This window comes from Hippoglossus hippoglossus, chromosome 9 (assembly GCF_009819705.1).
Source record: "Hippoglossus hippoglossus isolate fHipHip1 chromosome 9, fHipHip1.pri, whole genome shotgun sequence".
Classification (NCBI taxonomy): Eukaryota; Metazoa; Chordata; class Actinopteri; order Pleuronectiformes; family Pleuronectidae; genus Hippoglossus; species Hippoglossus hippoglossus.
The window spans coordinates 15,809,741-15,836,317 of record NC_047159.1 but is presented as its reverse complement, the minus strand read 5'-3'; the positions used below and the strand labels follow the sequence as shown (position 1 = coordinate 15,836,317).

At 44.3% G+C, this 26,577-nt stretch overlaps 1 protein-coding gene and 1 long non-coding RNA gene across 2 annotated transcripts in view; one reads left to right on the top strand and one right to left on the bottom strand.

Annotated features, from left to right (window-relative positions):
- Positions 1 to 11,065, top strand: part of LOC117767706 — a 302,206-nt gene extending 291,141 nt beyond the window's left edge. The window contains exons 10-14 of the mRNA XM_034595530.1: positions 943 to 1,055; positions 1,416 to 1,464; positions 6,147 to 6,259; positions 8,653 to 9,072; positions 9,823 to 11,065. Coding sequence (XP_034451421.1) covers positions 943 to 1,055; positions 1,416 to 1,464; positions 6,147 to 6,259; positions 8,653 to 9,072; positions 9,823 to 10,185 — 1,058 coding nt within the window. The 3' untranslated portion in view covers positions 10,186 to 11,065. The remainder of the gene's footprint in view (positions 1 to 942; positions 1,056 to 1,415; positions 1,465 to 6,146; positions 6,260 to 8,652; positions 9,073 to 9,822) is intronic.
- A 7,836-nt stretch (positions 11,066 to 18,901) lies between these two features.
- Positions 18,902 to 21,677, bottom strand: LOC117767558. Its single transcript, XR_004614901.1, has 2 exons — positions 21,628 to 21,677; positions 18,902 to 21,347 (listed from the first exon to the last, which is right to left on the bottom strand). It is a non-coding gene; the product is annotated as an uncharacterized LOC117767558 (long non-coding RNA).
- Between the last annotated feature and the right edge of the window lie 4,900 nt (positions 21,678 to 26,577).

The following is a 26,577-nucleotide window of genomic DNA, read 5'->3' as shown; positions in this document are numbered from 1 at the left end:
TTTGTAATCCACTTTGGAAAATTGCTTACTATATTGCTTTAACATCCCCTGAAAGAGCTTTTGAGATGTGTGTGCCAGGTTTATTGTATGCCATAATTTAAAAGTCCTCAATGCAGGCAGTAAATATAAATTTATTAGTGGCAGGTTTAAATAGGCAGACTGAGGTAGTATGAGTGAGTGGATGCTTGAGTGTTTGCTCTGTGTGAGTACATACTGTGTGTGTGTGTGTGTGTGTGTGTGTGTGTGTGTGTGTGTGTGTGTGCGTGTGCGTGTGTGCGTGTGTGTGTGTGTGTCTTTGATAAGTGCCAACCGAGAATGTCTTCCCTCTGCTCAGCACGCCATGAAGAAAAGTTAGGGCGTGCACATGGTGTACGTAGGGTAACTGTTTCAGCGCAGTACTGTACATTCGCATACACACTACCCTCTTCTTAACTAAACCAAACTTACAGGATGTATTTTAAAGTCACATTTTTTATTTGGGGTTTTCTTTTCGAATCTGAGTTTTAAGGTTCTGTGCTCGCCTGGGGTCTGGTTCCCTCCTGGCTCCAGGGCCACTGAATGAGTAAATATGATCGAGGAGCTTGTAATGCATTGTTCACGGTGGGAAACACACGAGAACATCAAGCCAACACATAAATCCTCACAGGAGTCATTTTACTTTTCATAGTTCAGAATAGAAGGGCATTTGGACAACGCCTATCCAACCATCTTAAAGAGAGTGGATCTACTCAATTATCTGGATCCACTCCAGATTTAATGGATTCTATACCCTTCCACCAAATTTCGTGAAATTTGATTGAGTAGTTTTTTTGCATAATCCTGCTAAATCAGAAACAGACGAAAACAACCACCAATGCAACCGACCTCCTTGGTGGATGTAGTAACGTGGCAAGATGACTCTGCATGTTTCTGAGCATTTCCCTCTTGTGTCCACATCTGCAGCAGGTGGACAGCTGCTCCTCTGGGGACAGATCCCCTGTGTGTCCCTGGTCACTGACCATCCAGGCCTCAAAAGACTCTGGACCCCCCAGCCTGTTGCACTGGCAGGCAGAAAGGTGCGTGTGTGCACGTGCGTGTGTGTGTTTGAGAAAGACTGCGCAAATTATGTTTTCAGGCTCCTCAAGAGGGAAGTAGATGAAAGCCTCAGGATTTTCCCGAGTATATGAGATTTGGCTGGATATGCATAAATTCTTAAAGGGTAAGTCCACACTGAATCACACAGGACCGAACGCGGAGCACTGCCTTCAATGGGTTTAAAGAATATATCACTCTTGGCCACGCGACAATCTATGATGTCCCAGCTGGTGTTTAGCCTTCCACAGCTGATGTTGCAGATTAACCATGCACCTAAACTTTGTCTGTTGTTTATTCTGTAACTACAGCTGACTTGAAAACCGTATATGATTCTTATGCAGGTGTGTGATGTCGCCTGTGGGACCTGGCACATGACGGCCCTCACCACACGTGAGTACCCCATCGTCCATCCCGAAACATTCACACACTTCCCACTGGTTCATTGACAGTGGCTCAACAAGGGTAAACCCGTTCAATTCCTCCACCGTCTTCCCTCGTCCTCCTCCACGCGGGTTTCTCTTCCCTTTCTCTAAATGATGTCTCGCTCCTCCTCAAAGCCCCTCCTCACTCACTTTTCACTCATCAAACCATAATTCACTTCAGAGGGAGGCATCATTAATGCACAGTAGGACCCAGCAGCTTGATGTGTGCTAATTATATTGTGTGTTTTACACGCTGGATGACTTTTGCTTAGTCAGTGATGAGCTTAGTCTCTGGTAATTGTTTTTTGGATATGATGAGTTTATAAAAGCCTGTGTGTGTGTGTGTGTGTGTGTGTGTGTGTGTGTGTGTGTGTGTGTGTGTGTGTGTGTGTGTGTGTGTGTGTGTGTGTGTGTGTGTGTGTGTGTGTGTGTGTGTGTGTGTGTTATGTATGTGTGAGGCTTTTTACAACGTGAGTATGCAGGTCTTCAAATTTATATGTGCCTATGCATGTGCAGTCGTGCATTACAGCTGTGCACATACATGTACACAATATATTGTCTTCACAAGTGGCCCCAAACACAACATTATCCCACATCAAGTCCTGTGAACTTAATAATGATTAGCAAACAGTCAAAATCTCCACTTCACCCTGACACTTTAAAACTGCATGCAACTTTAAACCTCCATCAATCCCCACACAAAACTTAGACATGCACCGTCAAACGCGGGCGGCGCGCTGCATGACTCGCTCGCATCCCGCGCAACACATGTGATCCTTTTAGCACTGTACATCACTCAGCGCCGGAGCTGGAACCGCTGCTCAGCCTTTTGGCTAATCACGCTGATTGGAGGTGTCCTTTGGCTCACCTGGGGGCTTCCAATCCTATTAGGCCAACCGTCCTGAGCCTCGCACACCCAACAGCCGCCTGTGTTTGATCACTGGTGCTTAGAGCCCACACTTGTCCTCTTATGTTGGTGTTGAGGCACGGTGGGGTTCGGTGTGGGGGGGGGTTAAAGTGTGATCTCCTTAACTCTCTAGGGGGGCAGAGGGGAGTTCGGTGCCCCACCTCCCTCGGCAGACACTCTGCTGCTCCTCTAGCTGGAGCTGGTCTTTAAACTTCAGACGTCAGTTGAGAGGCGGCAAGTTGTTTCCAAGCAAAAGGGATGGAGGGAATGGGAGAGTGAAAGATTAAGAGTGAGAGAATGAAGAAGAGGTTGAACGTTCCTGTTGTGTTTTCACCTTTTAAAGAATCTTTGGAGTCTTCGGAGGCATGGAGGCTCTGTCATGCGGTTAGAAGTAAATACACCTGATCCCTTGAGGCCTGTCACCTTCCGCTACCCTCTCCCTATCTACGCCACGTTCTACCTCCCCTCCATTACTCCCTCACCCAACCTTCCCCCCTGACTGCTCTTCTCCCTCGCAGCACACCCATTACTGTGGCTCTCCTGTGGCTCTCCTTCCTCCCCCACTCCTCCCCCGTTTGCCCCCACCTCCTTCTCCTCCTTCATCCCTGGGCCAGGAGCGCCCAGGAAGAGCCATGTGTTTCCAAAGTGGACTGGATGGGAAATCGAAGCAGGGCTTCTGTGTTTATCAAGCTACAGCTCCGTCACCTTGCTCCAACTCCCGTCTGGAGGCCCCGGCAAATTGGTGACAGCAGCAACAACCCTGCAGCACACATGCCCCTTTTTTTTTCAATGCACACACACACACACACACACACACACACACACACACACACACACACACACACACACACACACACACACACACACACACAGCACCTTGGCCTGTTTAGTTTTATTGCTGGTGTCAGGTGAGGAGGTGGAGGTAGGAGTGCTGTCTATGTTCACCTCACACACACGCACACACACACACACTTGCACACAGTCATTTCCACCCCTGCCGACACCTTGGCTAACAAGACCTGTGAACCGCCGTGACAGAACTCGGAGACTTGTCAGAGTCCCAGTCATTTAATGCCAAGACCCGGCCCCGGCTCTAACCCAACAGGGTTTCTGTATGCACACCGAGCCACAATAGACTGCACAGTGATATACTGAACATGAGTTTACTGAATACTGCTGCTCCTCCAGGTTAATATTCTTGCCTATTTTTACTATAGTGGATCTGCAGCAATTATTCCCATGAAATGCTGAATCGAAAAAATAAAATCAAGAAGTAATATTGTAGTTATTGATTTATTTAGATTCAGTTTAACCCTCAGTTTGCATCTCGTTGTGTTGATCTGCACCATCACACATTCCATCTGTAAATGTTGTCGTCCATCTTGCCTGTGTAACAGTGCAGTCATGTGTCTGTAAACCTGCTGTATCACAGACATCGTTATCCAAAGTATCTAATCGTCAGTCATTACAGGTAGTTGTGCACGGACCGCTGACCCCTTTGTTGCATGTACACAGGATGCTGGCTGTTCAATACCTTTTTTTTTGTCCTGTGCCCCCCCCCTCTCCTCAATTCTCTGTGATCATGTAAGCAGAGGAGAAAGGCGAGTTGACTCGGGTTAGAGCCCTGCGCAGCCTTGCTACCTTGGAAATGAACTGCACAAACAACGGCCGGCCATTGTGCCTAAGAGCTTACAATGATGCCATTTAAGAGAGTATCGATCCAGCCAGTGCAGGGTCAATCACCGGATCAATGGTGTGTGGGTTGGTCAGCTGGAAGGCCAGTTGACTGCATGAATGAATGGATGGCTGGATAACAGATGAATAGACGGTTGGATAATGGATGGATGGATGTATGGATTGATTCATGGATGGATGTGAAGACTGATAGGTGGTGGGACAGTAGAGTCAGGGCTGTATAAACATGAACTTGTGTGTTAGTCTTTAGATTTTAGTTGTCAGTCTCCGTCTGTGCTGGACTGTGTCCGTCCTGTTCTGGCTTTTACACGTCTAAAAGATCTACGGTGGCCGAGATGTCTCACACGAGCTCATTAACAGAAAACACGAATAAATAAGTGAAAACTTACTTCAGAGCCTCAGAACAGAGACACAATAACAATGGAAGTGAGCAACAACGGTTGTTGACAATGAAAGGAGCAGAGATACTTAATGCGGTCAGGTGAGCGTTGTTTATAAAAACTCAGACAAGCCAGTCGCACACTTAAATGTGATGCTTGTCTACTTGAGGTGTTACGGTACAGGTGCTTGGAGAGCCCATAAAGGAAGAACGCACCTGTACCGTAACAATTCAAATAGACAAGCATCACATTTTAGTGTGCGACTGGCTGGTTCAGGTTTTAACAGGTTCACTCGACCTGTACATCCATGACTTGACTGGAGTAAGTAAATCTGCTCGATTCATTGTCAACATCCATTGTCGCTCTTGTGTTTTCCATTAATGCGCTTGTGTGAGGTTTCGCGGCCACCATAAAGATCGACAACTACACTGAAATTCACAGTAATGTTTTAAGGTTTTACTCAAACAAAAACAAATCTCAAACAACTTCAGTTTAATTCAACAATCATACTTTTTATTACCTGCCTGTGACTTTTTACTGTGGAAGTCATGCAGCACTAAGTACATGCAGCATGTGTGGGAGCTAGCGACCCGCTACCTGCTATTTTTTCCTTAGATATACACAGGCTTCTTTTGACATCCCTCAAGGAGTTACACTGTGCATATATATAAAGTTTAACTCTGGAGAAGTACAGACATAAATTAAAAAAGAGTCATTGTCATTAGCATGTTCTTGGTGGATTCTTGTGATGTGTTTACACCGGGGTTGATTGACCTAGTTACCCAGCCCCTGGCAGCACAACACGGAGAAATGCAACACAATGCAACACAAGGGAGAGGTATAGATTCTGTTATTATTCTTACATGTGAGTGAACACACACACACATAAAACTCACACGCAGAGCAGCGATCATCGGGGGCTCACAGAGGTCGCGCCTCATGACGAAAAGGGAAAAAAAGGGAGAATGCTCATTTAAAATTCTGTAAGAGATGTCAATTGTGCCCTCTGCATATTTCTATGGAAAATTTGTAAATAGATCCTTTGTAAATAGCTTCTCTCTTGCCAATCACCCTGTCTGCTCTCTGCACAGCAGCATTAAAAATTGATCCTTAGCCGCACCAGGGTGAAATGCTAACATCGCTGCCAAATGACTGATTAAAAAGAAAAACCTTTAATCTTTGCTTAAAAGTGTCTACTGCCTTGGCATGCCTTTCCCCTGTGCTCCTCTATCTTCCAAGGCTGCGAGAGAGAAGGAGGGGGTCGCCGTGGGGGAAACGGGGTCACGCTTCATGTAGAGTCAGCACTGTACAGCGATATAGCTCGAGAGGTGAGGGATTTCACTCAGAGCAGATCTAGGAATCGACATGTATTGCTCTCCTCTGAATTTAACCTTAAGCCAAAGGTTAAAGACATATTTGAGTATTCCACAAGAGCGGGGCGGAATTGTGAGAGCTCTCCGACTAATAGCTCGCAAGAAAAGCAGCTCCTTCATCCCAAGTCCAGGTTCTCAGCTGGGTGGCATTGACAATGCAGCAGAAGATATTTTGACCTGCCTCCAGCTTAGACTTAAAAGTTTTGATATAGAGAGTGATGAGTATCGGGTTTAATAAAAAAAAAGACATTAAAGTGTTGATTGGAGATGCTGAGAGGTGCGCTTGTGTTTTCAGGGAGCGGGGAGAGGAACAGAGGATGCGATCACCCACAACGTGAAGCTCTCTTCGGAGACGTTGACAGGAATCCCCCACCGACGGAACACGCAGAGAAAGAAAACACAGCGCAAGTAAGATAAACACACCTCCTCTCTCTTGCTCTATGGCCCTTTTATTGACTCGCTTGCACACTGTACGGCTCGATCTGTAACTCACTCGCTAACTCAACAGCAGTGGATCGCTCTCCCGATTGATATCTTCCTCTTCTGCACTTCCTGTCTGCCTTGTTGATATTCCTTATACGCCGCGCTCCCACTGTTTGCTTCTCAAACCCACTTCCATTCATTTTTCTGATTCTTTATGCATGCAGTAATGAGCGACACAACATAACAAGTTGCACTTGAGTAAACAGCACAGCGCTCAAAACACAAAGTAGTGAATATATTCACTCACCTCTCAGAATATCAGTGACGACTAGTAAATTGTCACCCAGAACCACACACACACACACACACACACACACACACACACACACACACACACACACACACATGCGTGCGCATACACACTCACACCTAAGCTCCCGCCCCTCCCCATCTCTGTCATTCAGGTGTTTACTGTCATTCATACTCAGGGTTTTGTATAATCCTCTCACCACACCTGAGTGCTCCCCACTCAGTGTCACTGGATTTACCTCCCTCCCTCTTTCTCCCTCTTTCTCCCCCCTCTCTCTCTCTCTCTCTCTCTCTCTCTCTCACTTCCTCTCTCCGGTGCACAGCCCTTTTTCATTCTGCATCACAGCCATTCTTTTACACATATTTTCATTCCTTATGTAAATAACCACAGACAAAAAAGAAAGACAGTTACAGACATTTTAAGATTTACACACACTGCTCGCCGCGTGCTGTATGTTTTCAGTCATCCCCTCTCATCAGCCGCTTTGTTTGGAGAAGTGTCTTTGCCTGTAGCCATAAATTAGGGGTTGTGATTTAACTCATTGAGACAAAAGAGAAAGACAACGAAACATGAATAAAACAAATGATGTGGAGAAGGTGAGGGTGGGGGAGACAGAGAGAGAGAGAGAGGGGGAGAGAGTGCGTGAGGAGAGGAGGGTGAACTGAAGGCAGAAATGGGCCAGTATATATTTCTGCTCTAGTTTCACTTGGGGAAGGCTTCATTAAGAAGTCTGTTTCCAGAGCATGGTGGAATTTGTGTGTGTATGTGTGTGTGTGTCAGTGCACAGGAGTGTGTGTATATCTTCATCGGTTAATGTGTGAGATTGTGTTGATGCACGTGCACGTCCATGCATACATGCGTGCATGCCCATAAAAATTATTTGTGTGTTCAGAGAGAGAGAGAGAGAGAGAGAGATTTCTTAAATAATTTACACCGAGAACTCTCTAATTGGTATCAAGTTTTTAAATGGGGTCAAATGTTGCGGTGCAGTTTCATGCAGCTTTCCTCTCGCCTTAAGTCGGTTTCATTACATCTGGTGCTGCGCTGCCGCCGCTTCATTGGACTTGAACCTCTAAATGCTGTCTGTGCCTATTGACTGGGGCCTCTGCTCTCAGACGGGAGAAACATGCTGCACCAGGCTGAGGAGGGATTTGAGTTTTATTGCTGTGGTAGAGCTGTGTTAGTCCATCCACTCATGTCTGTTACATAGAGAACATTCTATGAGAGATCTGGTGAGTCGTAAACATCAAACAGAGGTACACACACACACACACACACACACACACAAATACACACACCCACAGAGCCTAAGGCAGTGCACGGAGCTGGTATTAGATCTAAGCCCCCTAATAAAGCCAATTAGAATTATACTGTGCATTGGTGAAGGCAACTTTTTCCAGGGCAATTCCCTCATCTCCACACACACACACACACACACACAAGTATATACACACATTCATGCAATATGACTGCTGTACATACACATAAACCAGACATACCATATTTAAGTCCCAGTTTTACGAGTGGATTTACTTTTTATAGTTTCCTTTTTGGAGACTCTTGATTTGTTGAGTCTAGCATGTTTAGTTTAATCATTGTAAAGTAATCACAATACTTACTCAACAGCAAAAAGTAAATAATTACAGTACTTGCCATATTACTTGTGTTGCTCAGCTCTTAGAAAATGAAACTCTTCCTTTTACCCTGAACTAGACTCTACAAAAATCCCTTTAAACAGGGGAAAACACACAGAAACCTCAGAGCGAGTCACAACTGACGGCTCCTTCTCAAAGGACGGACAGAAGTGCAATAGATGTTTAAAATCCTTTACTATACATGCACACCTCTGGTTACCAAAAAGGATTTTCATTGCCACTGGGAAGATAAAAGTGATATGTGACCTCCATGAAACTGTTGGTATTACAGAAACCAAGGTGGTGCTTACATTTAATTAATTTAAGTAATAGATCATCAAATTGTAAATTACTTTGAAGGGAAATTTTTGCTTTTTAGATCCATGTGTCCCAATAGGAGTAACCTGAACAGATATTGTGTATCTTCCTGACAGGACTTTAAGCACAGGATCCAGGATCTGCAGAGACCAGAAGGCCCAGAGGAGGAGGAGGAGGAGGAGGAGAAAGATGAAGAACGCGGAAAAAACCCAAACCATGATGAGGGCAATGGAGCGTTACCTGATTCAGCATTCGCCGGAGCCAGGTCTGCAACGGGGATAGACAGGACAGGAAATGGCCGCTCATCAATCAAATCCGACCAGGGGCAGAGAGAGAGGGAGGGTTGCAGAACAGAGGGGCCGCTGGAGCTGAGGAAAGAACCACGCAGGAGCAGAACGAGCAGAGAAACAGTCTTCACCACTTTGCATCTTTTACCTAAGACAGCGGGAGAACAATGCAGGCCAATAGCCAGCTCCTTGCCGAGGCTGCTGACCGGACAACAAGCTCATAGCAGAGTTTTAGCCGAGGCTCAAAAAGTGAGTGTTAATGGGATTATCTATCAACTAATTCCACAAATCTCTGTCTGTCTGTCTGGATGTGGAACTGTTCATCTTATCGGCTTCACACTTGACATGTGCAGTGTCGCGGATGCTGATCGCCGTCATGGCAGCAACAGTCATAGAATCACTTCCTGTTTGTCGACAAAATAAAAGCACAATGTTCATTTTATTGCTGAAATACCGCAATACCTTTTGAGCAAAATCACAAAGCTTTTATTATGAAAAGTTGTGAATTTGGGTAACCCTAACCCCACATCTGGAATGCAGCCTTAGAACAGGCACTGGTCAAAAAGAGTAAATCTAAATGGTCCAGGTTTGTCACTGGTGTATGATCCATGGGGGGATACATATGTCTCTAAAGAGAAACACACCTGTTTGCACGTATCAAGTTTTATTTCTTTAACTGAGCCTCTTTTGCCTCAGTGAGTATAATCCAAACATTATTTTTACTTTTATCAGGATGAGCTGGCAACATCTCAGGGCTGCTGGCCCTCAACCCTTTATTTGTTCTACTTTATATGATCGTGTGAGATAGCGACAGTCAGTGGTTTTGAACTGAGAGGCTGTGTTGAATTGCTTTGGCTGAGTTTAAAGAAGAAAGTGTACATTATATTATATATATATGCATCAAGTCATTAACCTAGCATCTCAGAACTTGGTACTGAGTACAGAATAAGCTATTTTCACTGTATTCTTGTGTGTTTTCACATGTGTTTGTCTTTCCAGGAGAGATCTACCCATCTGACTGAGCTGCTCCAAAAATCTGGAAGTGATAGCAGCATTTTGCAGAGTCCCGAGCTGAGACTAAAACCCAGACCTCCTGGGAGATGTTCAGGTCCTGGGGCTCAGAGAGTGGCCTCCTGTCACCACTCAAGAACAAGACTACACACTGGCTCAGAGTCTCCGATTAACAATTCTTCTCCCCGTCTGACCCCTGGACAACAGATTCAGACATCCCCTTCCTTCCACCAGAGACCACAAGCCAAAGCCTCTCTTTCTCCTACTCCTTCTTCTTCTGAAGCATCCAGGTACTGTCCAACACACAGGAGAGCGGTTTCCTCCCCTGGCGCCTCTTGGAAGAAACTATAAAAAAACAACAGACCCAGTTCTGTCCACCAGTGGAGCCGAGAATATTTATTCCATGCTTTAATGTTTTAAACATGTGTATTTACCCTTTTATGTCAGGTTATGTGAGCTACTTGAAATCAAAATATGATTATTGTATAACCCCCTGGATAATACACAGCCCCAGCTATGAGAGAGAGAATGTGCACTCTATTATCTACTTGATAATGCTTGTCTAAAGGCCACATACAAAGCTTAATACTTTTGGCTCCAAGATGACGGAGAAACAGCCTCATTTACTCTGCATGAGTTCTCCAAAACTCAGTATTAAAGGGCTCCACTTTACCCCAAACTGTGTTTCGGCAAATGTGCTCTTCTTTCAGACCATCTCAGTCAATGACTCTCGTGAACCTTGACCTCATCGGAAAGCATTAGGCTTTGGTCTTTGCAGTGAAATCTGCTTGCAGGAGTTTCAGACTCCTTGAACATTTCGACAGAACTTGAGAGGGTTGAGTTCTTTTTTTTTTCACCATACATACTACCAAGCCACATTGATTTTAATACTTACAGTATGTTGTTTATTAAAGACATAACGCCCTTCAGATCTTGGCCTCTTGTAAGACATTTCACGCTGGAGTGTTTTCATGGCTGCTCATCTCTGCAGCATGAGTCACATGTGCGTACCACTATCGCTCTATAGAGTGTGAGGAAATTGATTTGTTGCAGAGATAATGCTATACGATTAGGTTTCTCTGCGTAAACAGGATCACTCCCTTGAGTTTTTTCTTTGCTATGTTTTGTTTTCAAGTTTCTTAGAAAAACGTCCTTCATTAGACTCTATTTTAAACTGGTTCTTTGCCACAGTGTCAACCACAACCACATGGTAATTCCTCTTGTCAGGGTTTTACTTAAAAGCTCATTGACGGTACCTTTATGTCCGAAAAGAGATTTGCCTGTTTCAAACGATATCAGTGTTTGTTCATCTTCTACACTTCTAGACTGCAAATCTTGGCATAGCGAGGTGAGACTCATCACTCAGAAATGTCACCAAATTATGGTTAAATTAGTTTGAATTATTTCAGATTAATACTACTACTAATTTACTACTGTTAGTAACTTTATTACTAACAGTAATAATAATAATGAGAAATATTAAATCTTTTAAATGCTCATTACAAATGTAAATATTTCTCTATGAATGTGCCACCTGTGGGTTATAAGTTATGCTACAATATTGGCTGGATATGTTGCACCTATTTTTCTTGTATCAGAGTCGTTGTCATGTCATCTGAGTAAAGAACACATCAAAACTATTCATGACTTTGATCTCTGTTTTTTAAGTCATGAAAAAGAATACTAATGTTAGGTATTTAAAAGCAAATCTTATTTCTGCTCCAGGAGACGGATCAGTCAAATATTAACAGAGCCTGTGAATTGCTTTAGTGAGTAACTAACTAAACACTGACTCCACACAGACACGAAGCACTGATGGCATTGAGACATCTGCCCATCCCTCCCCATCATCTCTTAAGCTCCCGTCGGTTTGTTTTTGGTGTGTGTGTGTAAGCCTCGGCCGTGTATCACGTAGCTGCCCTGCGAGATTCCTGCCAATCGATTCAAGGTGAGGTCTGTCGATTAAACACCCTGAGCCGCGCTCTCCACCTAACCCCAGGGTGATTCCCACCCCGTACACACACAGATACACACCCATAACAAACACACGCACGCACAGACGCCAACTTCATCTGTCATCCATCAATACCTCCATCGGGGCCTCTATTGATCCCCTCCATCCAGCCTCTTCACCCCATGCAGTACAACACCCGGGCCGAGACGCCGTGTGTGCAGGTGTAATTTCTGACAGATTTACAATAAAGCTCAAGTTATTATTTAACTCTTCCGGCCGCAGTGTGCTCTTTGATTTAGCACCCTGGGAAGGGATGAGTTACAGCTGACACGGAGAATCTGCCGGGGCTGGAATGGTAGGCACCCGGTTCATAACTCAGCCGCCGAATGTGTAGTTAGTCAATCACTTGATCTGTAATCACAAATGCTGCCAGAAATTACATGAGTGATGAGATGTAATAAAAGCACTTACTTTTCCTGCTCTGTCTCTTAAGTGTTATTGGCAGACCCCACTCTCCCAGGAGGCCGCGGCTGTGAAACAAAATCCCGATATAAACTGCCTCATTGGTCCCTGCCTCACGCTCCCTCTCTGGTGTACTGTATGTGTCTGTGTGTCTGTGTGTCTGTGTGTGTGACTGTGTGTGACTGTGTGTGACTGTGTGTGTGTTAATGCCGAGCGCTCCCACCACAGTGTAACACAAAGCTCTTTTTCGACAGTCTTTCTTCCACTCTCACATTGCTTTGCTTCAGGACAAATGATCCTCACTCCAGTAAAGACAGTCATCTGTGTCTCCATCATTTATAATCTCTAATGCCGGCAGAGGTGCAGGGGAAACTCGATTCACTGACGATGGCTGTTTTTTAAACAGACCTGCCGCCATTAATTGGTCAGTAAAACACACCGTATAAAAATATAGTTTTAAAGGTGTAGGCTTTGCGGCGGTTAGTGCGGTTCAAACTTTCCTTGCCTGGATCTCAGCCGAGTGTGTGGTGATAAGTTACGGTACATGAGAGATATGACCTTATGTACAGGTAATCAAACATCTCGGGGCCACGACACAAACCTTTTCTTTGACTGTCTGTGACTCGCGGCCTTTGGCAGGAGGTCACGCGTGACAGTTTTATTGATCCGGACCTCTATAATAATTACACAGCGTCTTGCATGCACTATTGATCAGGCCTATTGATAAAATCATATTTTACTGTAAAGGTCTGTTGATTTGATGCATTACAGCATAAATCTCTCCCCACAAGCAGCTGAGTTGGAACTCCTACTGCTGAGTGATGGATGCTCCCGCAGATAAACGCACGCACACACTCACACACACACAATTTATATCTATTGTCTGAATGGGACAGTAACAGACACAGGTTAGAGATAGACAGAGATGTAATGATATCCGCACCTTTAGTCCATCCATATAAATAGACGATCACATCGGGATGACAAGTAGGAGCCGCTATCCAGCCCAGCTCATATGATGTGATATATAAGCGAGGGTGTTTATGGAGTCACCGCTCCATCTTATCATGATTTGTATTGTCAGCGGGGGCTGAATCTGCATGGTGGTAATAGACTCTAATGTGGTTCAAATGCCCCATGGTGAACGGGAAATAGAGATGAATGTGACAGATCATACAGAACTTGTCCCGTGTATAAACAGCCTTTAGAACTGTTGCTCTCACAGGGAGGGAGGAATAGACGGTGTAGCGGCTGGTGCGTACAGGGAAATGTCATTGGCGGTATTAAAGCGGTAAGCATCCGATCCTCGCAGCTGACCTCTGCAGTCGACGCAGGGAAACCGATGCGATTTCCAGAGGAGAAACACTCTATACTTTGGCTACCGCCGTTTCTCTTGTGTTAAAGAGGTCTCTGTTATATTGAAGTTGCGTGCAAGCTGAAATGCAGACTAATGGAGAACTAAACATAAAGTGTCAGGTAATTTACACTGGTGCCTATATGGTGTGGAGCATTATCACTCTTTGATCCAACCATGGAAAAACATAACATGTGTAATAAAGGAAAAGAGCAAATTTATTACTATTGGAGGAAAGGAAAATACTTCTTTATGGTTCAGGTTAAAAAGCAGCTTACTAGACCATGTTTCCGCTTTGGCCGCTAGTTCAAAAGCGTGTTTTCTTTTTGGACTTTTCTCTGGCTGGATTCTGAACCACTTGGGGGTAGTTCGCGAAGGCTGTGGTGCACCAGTGACGGGCTGGTTTTCACATTTAAAGGAGCCAAAGGGACGTGGGGAACATGTTCGTGTTCAAGAGGCCTACGCGATTCTAAAAGCCGGGATATCGAGTTAATCCCCGGGCCCGGCCAAGTCCCCCCAGAGCAGAGGTTGCTGCTGCAAAATGCTGAACAGCCAGGCAGGCTGCAGCACAGGAATTCTGTTCTGCGGAGGACAGAGGAGGGTAAATTGATCCTAATCGACAGTGATTTGTTTCATAAGCATAAAACCTGCTTCAATCTGAGCTCTTTTAAATGTCGTGGAATTCTGATGTGACTAACAGCACAGAGATTCAACTTCTTTTATTATTTTCTCATGCAAACCCGGCTCACGGAAACCTGTTAAAGGCAAATAAATCAACTGCAAGCCATCGAAGTAAATGGAAGTGAGGTAACGTTATATTTAAAAAAAGCTTTTTGTCACATAAGAGATTTTATTTGAACGTTCCATTTTTTCCTCAGTATTTTCCAGATCTTTTGAGGACCTTACTTCCACAGTGCATGATTGATATAGTATGGAATGTATCTATGGCGCATAACTAAAGAATTCTGCTGACTTTGAATATACTCACTACTTTTGTACCACAGCTGTTTGAAATGCTAATATAAAGCTTGTGAAATAGCAACAATACCGCCAGTGTGTTCCCCAGAGCTGGGGGGGGGGGAGAAGGCAGAGCAAGACAAAGGCAGTTTCTAATCTGAGCGGGAAGCATACAGTGGCGATTCACTGTGACATGGTGATTGATATAAGTGAGTAGTATATTTACTGAGTCTGACGGGATAGGAGAAAGAGAGTGTTTTCTTCCCATCCGCACGCTTATCTCCCGCCATAAATCACTGCCGATGGGATGCATAAATGTGGATGAGCAAACGCCGTATTGCTCCGACTCAGGCAATTCCACTTTGACCTTTACATTTGCCGTTGGTCACTGGTGCTAAATGCATGCCGCAACCTTCCCTGACCTTGGGCTATTCATATTTAATAGCCATGAAGCCTGATGGTTCCTCAGATAACATACAGTATATTAGCACACACACTCCACACAAACACATCACACATAGTTACTTTAGTCAAGCCAAACCGCATTTAATGCCACAATTTGAGATTCTGATCACGACGGCCCCTTTTAATTTTCTCTGTCAATTAAAAAATTTCACAAAAACAAAGACAAGATATGATCCCTTTTTTCCTCCCTGTCATTTGTTTCTTTACAGCTGTGATTCCATTACCCCTTGCCCGGCGGCACTCTATGATGTCCTATGTCCGTCCTAACCTTTGACTCCAGCCAGTGCTTTAAAGGTTCTGCACTTTGCCCTCTCCCATTTGACCTGTCTGAAGTATACCTTTATAATTGCGCCTGTCGCTATCAAACGCTCGTATGAGAGGCTGCAGGGGCAGGGGGCTGAAGTCTGTCCAGTAACCTTTTGGCCTCTCGTGCATCCATTCTGCTCAAAGCAAACGCAGCCGGCGTCCTCCCCCTACCCACAAGCCCATACTGTATTAGTCTGCATGTCGGAATTATTGATGGCACTCTGGAAATATTTTATTGGTCAGTCATGACCTTTGACTGGGGTAATGCAAACACTAACCCCCCTAAAGCTTCCTATTGACATGGACACAGATACATGGATATATATGTGTGTGTGTGTGTGTGTGAGGGGGGGTCTGTGTGATTGTATTAAAATGTATGTATGTGTCTATGTAAATATATATAATATACATATATAATTAAGTGTTTATATATATACATATATATGTATGTGTGGTTGTGCCCTTAAGGTTTCTTATGGAAACATATACTTGGATAAATATGTGTTTGTGTGTATATATATTTAGAAGCACACACACGATCAGTTATCTAATATAAGTATCGATTAAGAATAGCTGAGGGTCGGCATTCCCTCGCCTACTATGCATGTTTAGGATCAATAGTCAAAACACAAATTGACTGACCGGATCAAAATTATGAATAATACCTCTATCTATCACCATTCATCTTTCGCAGCCAAAGGGCAAAAATACAAACAACCAAAGAGAAAATATCGTGTACACTTCAGAAAGGTGCTTCCTCCCATCTTCCTCCTTTTATTCCACATAAGTCTCTTCATCAGAGGAAGTGTAGCTCGCACTGAAGCACCCACAATTAAGATAAGCCCGACCACAGCTGGACAATTACCTGCCAACTAACCTTTTCTGGAGGCACTTAAGAATGTAAGGACCCCTGAGGATAGATGTGCCCCGAGTAGAACAAGCACTTCAACGGTCCAGAGAGAGAGAGAGAGTGAGAGGGAGAATAAAATGAATGAGAATGGAGGGGTAGAGAGAGAGGGAGTGACATAGAGGGGAGGGGAAATGATAGAAATAGAGAAAAAGACAGTATCATGGTGAGATTACCTAATCCTCTGTCTGAGAGGAGTATTTGAAGGACCTGGTGGTGTCAGACATGTGGGGGCTTTGTGGAGGTTTACCCAGGAGAGGCCAGCTTAGCGGGGGGATCTAGTGGAGCACCAGGTGACCGGTGCCCTGTCCCCGAGCACAAACCTCAGCCCATGGCTTTGTAAACACTGTTAAATTGATTGCAGGGAGCTGATGAGATTTCCCTGCAGCCTGGGTCATTATCACATTGTGTATCAGCTCTAACTCACTCGCACTGAGCCCTCCATGGCTCGTCACTCTTCTTTATGCTGCAGTTTTTTAATGTAAGCGACAGTGTTTTCTGTCAGAAGTTCATATATCTGTCACATGGGGTCGTGGTGAGACCGGTGGAGGACCTGCAGTGATTTTTAAAATGTGCCATTAATTTTAAAAAGCTGAAAAACACTGGTTAGTATTTAATGTCCTAATGCTCGGTGTGGCATTGCAGCAACAGGCAGGGTGTTGCAGTCTAACCCTGCTGCACGACGGGGTGAGTTTCAGCACTGTATGATATCTGATCCCAAAAACCCCGCAGGGCAGCCACAGCAAATCAACAATGGATTAATGGATCTGGTTCTGCTCATAAATCTCTGTGGGATTGGAAAGCATTGGAGGACAGTCAGCCTGTAGTGGTGTGCTTAATGTTACAGGCAGTTTGGGTTTCCCATCGTTCAAAGCAGTGACAGGGCAGTAAAGATGTGGCAGCGTCTTATGTCTGTGTTAAATCAGTGAATGTCAGGAATGCGGGATTGTCAGTCTGCGGCGTTGAGAGCCGCTTGGACACTTATTCACCGGCAGAGGTTTGTTAGTCAATAACTCCCCATGCGTTTTCCATAGCTCTTAGCATACAGCAGGATAACTTCATGCACCGTGGCAGAAGACAGAAAGATGTGTTGTGCAGACGTTCCCTAATTCACCGGTGTCAGTACAACACCGGGTGCAGTAAGGCCTCGCCATAGATCACAGTGGTTAACAGTTAGCTGTTCCTGCAGGTGTGTAGGGAATGGCAGTAACTGCTTCCATTACTGGAGAGAATGGCCTAACTCCCACAGTCCCCTCCAGACAACGCTGCCATTACCCATCCATTGTAAGGCCTGAGAGGGAGCTGTAAGTACGGCAGACTTATGGCTTTGTTCGAGTGACTGGATGGTCTCCTCTGGCTCAGCACTGGATAAGGAGGGACGCTGGTATGGAAGGATAGCCAGATAGAGTGATAGAGATGGAGGGCGAGGATGAATCGAACACCCCCCCCCCCCCCCCTGATATCCTGCCACCACTGTTACCCCCCGCCCCCCCCGACGCGCTCGTGAGTAGAGTGCAGGCTGCGGGGTGGGGAGGGTTATTTGGTGCTATTTTTACAAGAAACGGGTTGATTTGTCTTAGGCCATTACCGTCTATTACAGCTGCGAGTCTTGGGGAAAAGGTGGGAAGCGGCAGACGCTGGCATTCTGCCTAAAGAGAAATCAATGAAACAAATTAATCCTTCGCAGGCAGCGGTGACACAGTAATCCATCATTCAGGGGGTGCTTTTACACACTGAATCAGGGAGCCGAGGCGAGGGAGGTGGAGGGATTGGGGGTCGGGGGGGGGGGGGGGGGGGGGCTGGGTTGGCGGGTGACGCTGGTTGAGGAGGGGCGGGTGGGGGAGAGCGGCACCACCGAGGCCCTGGGGGACAGGGGGAAGACATCCGTGCTACAGTAACACTGGGGTAACGGTGGGTGGTGGCAGGGAATCAAGTGGCTCTAAGCCCTTCCATTACATCCTTGAGCTGCCTGTGGACATACAGAGCAGGAGGAGGAGGAGGACAGGGACGTACACACAACCATGGACATGACCGTGATTACACACATATGCCTACACATATTTTCCCTGTTGCCAATCACTTTACTTCCTGGTTTGACCCCCACCAGGCTGATGGTACAGAGTGATCGGAGTCTTATACAGGAAGCAAACTGTTCATCAGTGCGTGGACATAACTAGGATGTGAAAAGGGAAGAGAGGAATAGGATGAATCAGGAGAATGTGAGACCCCTGCGGTGATCCCACTCTCGGCTTGACATTCCCAGCTGCACCTTGCATCGTTGATCATCATCACAGCACACCAATGTCCAGGTGTCCCCGCCCACCCACATATCGGAGGCTCACTGCCCTCTTCCCTGAGAACGCAAAACTACACTTAAAGCACATTCCACCCTTTTTGCTATACAAAGCGGGAGAGACAAACACATGCGCCCACATTCTCCACGGTGATGCGCCAGAGCACGGCCAATTAGAGCTCCGATCTGTCCATGTGACTCGAGTCACGTGATCGGCTGCCCTGTGAGGAAACAGTCCCGTCCAGGCCAAGATCCATGTGAAGCAGCTGTACCCTCCAATGAATCACATAACAGGCAACATCAAATAATATCACAGTTCAACTGGGAGCGAGGAGGGAAAAGAAACACACACACACACACACACACATATCGAGATTGATGTGTTTTTATTAAGATCTCTGCTGCGTTGCATTGGCTTTTAGTGATATTACATCATTACGAAAGCAAGTTCAAGAGCACGATTCGTTCAGTGTGACTGTATCAGTCGGCTTTGTTGGTCTCCAGGCTCCTCTGTGGCACTGTGGCTGCGGTGCTGACATTCACTGATAGTGACTGTGTGTGTTTTTACAGCAGTGACTTTTAGCTGTACGGCTCTGATGGAGGGTGGTGACGCTTAAGGAAGCCGGGGTCAGTGCATGGAGAAAAAAAAAAGCCAACAGCCGAAGCCTTATTTGCTATGTCGTTGTAATAGGTGGTGCCACTTACCTTAACCAGTTTCTTCAAGAGGTATACCAATAGCCCCCTTCTCCCCCCCCTAGAGACACAGGTGGTAGCATTCTGTGGAATGGCATGTTAGAAAATCAGAGAAAATAGTTGGCGGAGGGGAGAAAGGAGGCGGGGGTGTGCTGGACGACGAGAGAGAGGGAGGGAGAGGTCGAGATGGGCAGGGTGGGGCAGCGGAGGGGAAGGGTAGAGGGAGCGAGAGTGGTCAGGGAGGGAGGGCAAGGGGAAGGAGTGAAAGGATGGAAAAATGTGGGGATATTGCAGCAGAGCGGATGGTGTTAGGGAGGCAGAGTGAGAAATGTTGCCGGAAATGCTAGAGCCAGCAGCATGTGTAAAAAACCACACTGCAACATTTCTCATCCTTGACATCACCGACAAGCTTCCCAAACACACACTCTTTAACACAGCCGCTCCGCTAAGATCCACTCTGTTGTTTTCCCTCCTTCTGTAAACAGGGCAGATGTCGCGGGTATTACGTTTAACCAGTAACTGTGACTCGTCATTTCAAAGGGTGTGCGATTGGAGATTCTCACAGCAAACACAATAAAACACAAGAACTTTCTCTGGCTCTCTCTTTAAGTCGTGGAAGAGACGTGTTGTGAGAGGAGAGCGGGGGGGTGAGGAATGACGGATATGAGGGGAGGGGAGGAGGACAGGAGATTGTTGTGGAATGTTTGCAGTTCTGGCCAGAACTCGACCATCTCATTTGTCAGGGCTTGACCCCAAGTCCTGGGTCAAAGGTCAAAAGGAACATCTGAGGGAAACTGACTTAGCTATCACACACACACACACACACACAGAGACGAGTAAACAGACAGATGTGTGAGTGTCTGTGAGTGTCTCCCTCTCTGCTCTCCTCCAACACTCTCTCACACATGATTCGAGCTCATGCGCAGTACATCTGTATATATCATCATGAATATCCATCCCAGTCATATTTGTTTTATTAACGCTGAGTGTTATGTTGACCTCTAGCTATGAAAGGATACGCTGCCAGTTTCCCAAAAAAGAAAAAAAAATAATAATTTGAGTTCCAGGATGCTTGGATTTATTTCTGCGTAAAAAAAGTTTGGACTATAAGTTCAGAATGGAAACTCATTACCTCATAAAAATGAAGTCAATTTAAAATGGTGAGTTGAGGTGGCTTGTTTATTATGATTGTGCTATACTTAATATAGCTCGTTGTTAACCATGTGAGAATTTAGTGTATGTTAGCGTGGGCAATTTTAATAAAGTTGACAGAAATTAAATACGGATACGTTGCATTAACTTAATATATTGTGCCACAGAATGGGTTGACTGGTTTTATAATGCATCTATTATACTTCAGCAATCTAGGGATTTATTAAGGTGAGAACTTTAGCTTATCTATAAATGACTATATGATTGAAATTATGAGTCCAAGCATAAACAATGTCCACCCACACACACACACACACACACACACACACACAGTGGAGGGATCGTACGAACCATACACATAACTTCACTTGCGTTACGATAGAAACAATGTGAAGAGGAGTAACACTAATGTACCAATATAACAGCTGTGATGATTTAGAACACAATTTGAACTTCTGCACACCTCAGAGCATTCTGGGAAGCTCTGAAAAAATCAAGTTCACATTATTAAATGAAACAATTATGGGAGCAAAAAGCACAGAAAACTCAGTGTGAGCAAGTAAAATTAAAAGATGAGCACAAATTGAGTTCAATACACTATTACATTTAAGTAGGGACATTGTTTGAATTTACAGTGTTACTCAATAAACAACATGTAATATACTTAATGAAAAAACTAAATCTGATCTGAGCAATGAAATTCACAGAGGGCAGCCTCTTAAAAATCCGTCCTGACAGTGCCTATTTATTTTAGGCTACATACCTTTAATGTCACATTTACCACACGTGTGATTAAGTACATTGTCGCTGTCATGCTAAGTGATCCCAACACTTCCACTAAGCAGTGGTATCACCGTCACTGTCCCTATAATCAAACAGCACTCGCCATAAATTACATCTCATCCCAGCATTCAGTCTTCGTCACGTCCCGCTGTGTCTCTGTGAACGCCTGGCCACCGCGCCGCTCTCTCTGCGAGGGAGACACACAACACACACCTGGTATTAACATTTTGTATTTAGTGAATCAAACCATTCTCTGCTTCAAGTTTCAGATTAAAGTGAAGATAAAGCAGGCAGTGTCAGTGTGGGTGGCCCACTTCAGTGACCGACATAACCACTGGACACCTGTGAGTCACATGGCGTTAAGACAAAGGCTGAGGGCCGCCACACCTTGACAACTGAAGATGGTAGATTGAGTTACAGTTGAGTTTTATTAAAGCATCTGCAAGAGATTATTATCATGCACTTACATCACATGGCTGTCCTCTGGTCTCTCTCTCTCTCTCTCTCTCTCTCTCCTGCAGCCCCTGTTAGGAGACAAATTGTTCATTTTTATTTTTCACATGCAGCCTCCCTCCTTCTTTCCCGGCTTTGAGAACCCGGCGAAGTGTCACAGCGGCTGATCCTCGTGGCTTTCGAGATGCATCTCAAATCGTACACCTTTTGTCATTCTTTGGCCGGACACATCAAACAGGTGCTATGAATAATTTATCTTAAGAGTTTCACATTGATAAGGTCACAATCTGCCAGGTCTGGACACTAAACACACAGGACCACCTCCTCCACACCTTCGCTGTCTCTTCACACACATGTGCCCTCTCACGCAAAACACTGCAGACACACACATAAAAGAAAAGACACAAAACCTCAAGAGATTTTTTTGTTCATGTGTGTGTGATGTGAGAGACGGTGGCAGGGAGGGTGTATTTTGGTTTAAATGTTAAAGCTTTAATACTGTTTTCAATCAGAAGTGTATGGTGGAATTTATATTTCACACAGTTTCGGCTATATGTCAGGATAATAATATTTCACACTTGTTTAGGATGATTAGAATGATCATGTGTATACAGTTTATTTTCTTTAATGGCACCAAATACTTACAAGTTTGCTCAATGTAATAAATAATAATTTCATGTTCTTCCCTTCACTTGAATTGTATGTGAGAATTTGTGGGGGAGTCAATTTCTGTTTTCTCTGCTCCAGTCATTCATGATATGTCAGCTACATTAAACATTTCTATCACCGTGTGTTGTTTTTCTTTTTACTCTTACTGGGTTTTTTTGTTTGTGTGAAAATGTAGGAGACAGAAAACATATACACAATGAAGTGCTAAGGTAATGATTGGTCAGAACTTAAACCAAACAAGTTGACGCAGAAACAAGGGGGAGGTGGGGGTGAGGAAAAAGGGGGAAGGAACGAGGGCAAACTCTGACCCGAGCGTCAGGAATCACTGCAGGACACGACGAGCAACCAATCCACAAAAAAGAGAACGAGAACCAATTTGTTTACGCAGCCCTGTAAATGATTCGTGCAGCGCACTTTCATATTTTGTCTGATGTGCGTTTTTACGCGTCATTAATATTAATGGAGGTTCTTTTTAGCTGCCATCCACTTTAACCACAATGACGGGACACTTTATAAACAGGGACCGTCTGTATATGTCACCCCATCACCCTCTTGTTGAAATCACACGGGGAGTCGCACCTTCCACCGAGTTGACACCCCTCACCTCACCGCCCCTCCCTCAATGAACGCAATACTTCCTTTAAAAAATTGTTTGTGCTCCTCTGTTCTGCGTCGGAGGCTAATCTGGCTCCTTTTGTCGTGCAGCTATATTTCTGCTGCGTGTTGTCGGATAATGTGAGGATGGGATGAAAGGTAATCTGCGTGCAGAATTCCTAAAGCTCCCTTATCCTTGTTGAATTTCTCAAGAATTCCACCTTTGCCCTCCGGTTTCCCTGAAATAAATTACTTTAAGGGTGAGATGCCTTTACGCACACACAGACACACACACACTCCCTTTCTCTCTCTCTCTCTCTCTCTCTCTCTCTCTCCCTACATCTGAGCTCCCGGTATTTTCTGTATGTTGCCTTTTAAACGCAGTCAAACAGGTATTCAGTCTTATTTATTTAATTCACTTTATATTCCTCAAGGCGCTGGGTGTTTTTCTCTGCACTTTACTGGTTTTCTATAGATGCCACAACATTAAAAGGACGCACAACGATGCGTCAGGCTGACACAGTCATGTATGAAACCTCATCAGCGGCCATGGGGCTGCAGTCAAACCCCCTCAGATAGAACATGTTCCCCTGTCATTACACTCTCTGTTCTGCTCACTTTACTCTGTGTTTCACTGGAGCTGCTGACTGATACACGCCAGGCTCCCGTCCACTGTGGATCCCTATAAGAGGCTGCACACGCTGGTGAAAATATGCCTCCCTTCAGCTTTTGCTACTAAAGGTTTTGGGTTTTCTTTTTTTCTGTGTGTGCTACAAAATTACAGTGTTTGCACTGTGCAACCACGAGGGTTTGAGTGCTAATGGATTTATAATCTCCGTCTCAGGGACCATCCAAAGTAATTAGCACATAGGCTCTAAAGAAATGATGGTTAGTGAGCAATAAAGCCATTGCCCATAGCATAAACTGACAGTCCCTCTAACTTCAATCCAACCTCAAGCCTAATTGGGAAAGTCATTGCAGTTATTGTCCTCAATTATAGTGTGGGATGCAAAAAAAAAAAAAGCCTGGAAAGAGACTTTCATTCATCACGTCTGAAAGTGAAGGATCTCAAGTCTCTGGAGAGAAGAAGCCATATTAAAAATAATGAGGAAATAGCCTAAACAATACTATCTACATAGGAAGCAAGCTGATTCACAGGCTAATGCAATTTTCCAGCTAAACTAAACTCCTTACAGGCAGAATTATAACTTTAACAAAAACAACATACACAGTGTTATAATGAAATAACAGGAATTAGCAGCTTTATTTTATTACACATAAAGTTGCATTAGTAAACAGATTGTTGTTTGCATCTGACACTTTTAATTTAATATGTAAACTTCCCCAGTCTTTGGAGAGACACAGCAGAGTTTCTCCAATAGAGTTTCACTCATAATTAATATCCATGCTATTTAGTGAACTCTTGTTGCCTGTTAGACGCATCGGTCTTAAATGGCTGCAGCCTATAGGCTCAGCGATATTTCCAACTATTTCTCATGAATGGCCATTCCATTAACAGCGATTAGATTATGTCTATTGAAAGTTGCTGATCCATAGAGAAAAAAAAACTAGCGGATAAAAGGCGATTTCAAGTGACCTTCTCGTCCCTTTCACACCAATCTGAGCCCCCCAGAATAATTTGGGGATCAGATTTGGACAAAAAAGAAGCACCCACTCCCCCCCACTCACACACACACACACACACACACACACACACACACACACCCTCTCAGCCCCCTCCTCCCTTTTCAACATACACTCAAAGCAACAAAACCCTCCAATTCAAACATGTGAATAAGTTAGATTTTTTTTTAGGACTTTGCCAAATATGAGTGTGTCAGTGTTTATCCTGCATCGCATCGGTTAAAATCACACTTCTTTTTTTATTTCCTTCAAGTCCTCCCTTTATAGGCTTCAATTGTGTTGAGAAAAAAGTTTCTCCACTTTAGAAACTCTAGGTTCCCAGTTAAAAATAAAATACATGGCCCCTTTTAAAGTGGACATGTTTTAATGTCAATTAATTTCCGTGATTAATTTAATTTGAGCCTAATTATAAAAAACATAATGGTTGCTCAACTAAAACAGTATGAATCAATATGTCACTGCGGGATCAGTGCTAACAAACAAATGATGTTTACTTCTGTAAAAACTAACTACACTCAGAACATATTGTTAAAAGAAAGACAAAGGACTAACCCTATGTGTTGTCTTCATTCATTGTCAATGTGGCACCTATCATATCTACACCTTGTCTTTAATAATATACCACCATAATACCATATTATAGCAGTGTGAAATTATCATATTTAGGAGAGGAATATAATTTAAAGTAGAAATCATATACTACAAAAAGTAGCTGATTACCAAAATAGCATAAGTAACTTTATTATTATTAAATATAAGTGTAATGGTGAACTTCGCCATACAACAGCACAGTCCAACATGATGTGTAAAGTTATTATTGAGGTTTAGAGCTGCGTTAGTTGTGCCACACATGCTCGATTGGACTATTAGCGGGTGTCAAACATCCAGGACCCAACGTGGTGATGTGTTGACGCTGCTTTTAAATCCACGCATCAAGTTGCTCATCGCATGATTAGTATTTCATTGTTGACTTATTTGAATTTTTTGCTGACAGACGCCGAAGTCGCAGGGATCAGCATCAGCTGAGTGTGTGTGGACCCTGTAGCACCGTGTGTGTGTGTGTGTGTGTGTGTGTGCGTGTGCGTGTGCGTGTGCGCGCGCGCGCGTGTGTGTGACGGGCAGAGCAGAGGCCCCCATTGAAAAGCGAAGCTCACCCTCTAAGCCAATGCAATGTCTTATTGACTATACGCTGTGGTTATAACCCTGATGTGATTACACACAATCAATGATAAATAGAGCCCTGCACCATCTATAACGCTCTAACTTCCGCGTGCATCGTCTCACGTCTCTCTCTCTCTCTCTCTCTCTCTCGGACGGGATCTCGTGCTCGTGTGTCGTTTTATTGGGGGGCCTTGCACTTGTGACCCCAGTGTTTTCCCAACTGATAGTGCTGCTTGTTGGTTTCAGCTGGATTACAGCTGCAACACAAGGTCCCACTGCAGAGGAGTCCCTCACTGATCATCACTGATTTACCCAAACTGCGTATTTGTGTGTGTGTATGTGTGTGTGTGTGTGTGTGTTTTAATTCCCATAAATATTTTAGCTGTAAAGTCATTAGTAGAAACTTTCACACAGGAGGAAAATTCCTCATCCATAATCCTTCTGTGGATTATTCACTTTGGATTGAAATAGAAAAAGTCGGATGGAAGTTTAATATTCTGAATATTCACTTCATCATAGTAAATTAAAGTCAGTGTAGGACGGCTGCTATGAAGGCGCAGTAGCGAGACGTGTTTAATAATAAAAAACAACAATAATGTGTAATTCTTCTGTGATGTGCACAATGAGTTCTTTTCTGTTTAGAAACTCTTAAAGAGCCGTAATGAAAAATTAATAATACTTGGCCCAGGTTGAGAAATTAGGTTATTAATGAGCATGAACTTAATACGCCCAGGATTAAGGTCAACGTTATTATGTGATGTTCTTTGACGAGCACTTTGTTCTTGAATAACCTTTAAATACTGTTAGTTTCCACGTTTGGTTTTGGAATTTTTATTACGATCCCTTCATATTAATAATGCTGCTGTGATCTATCCCCCTGCGTGTCATCTTACGTC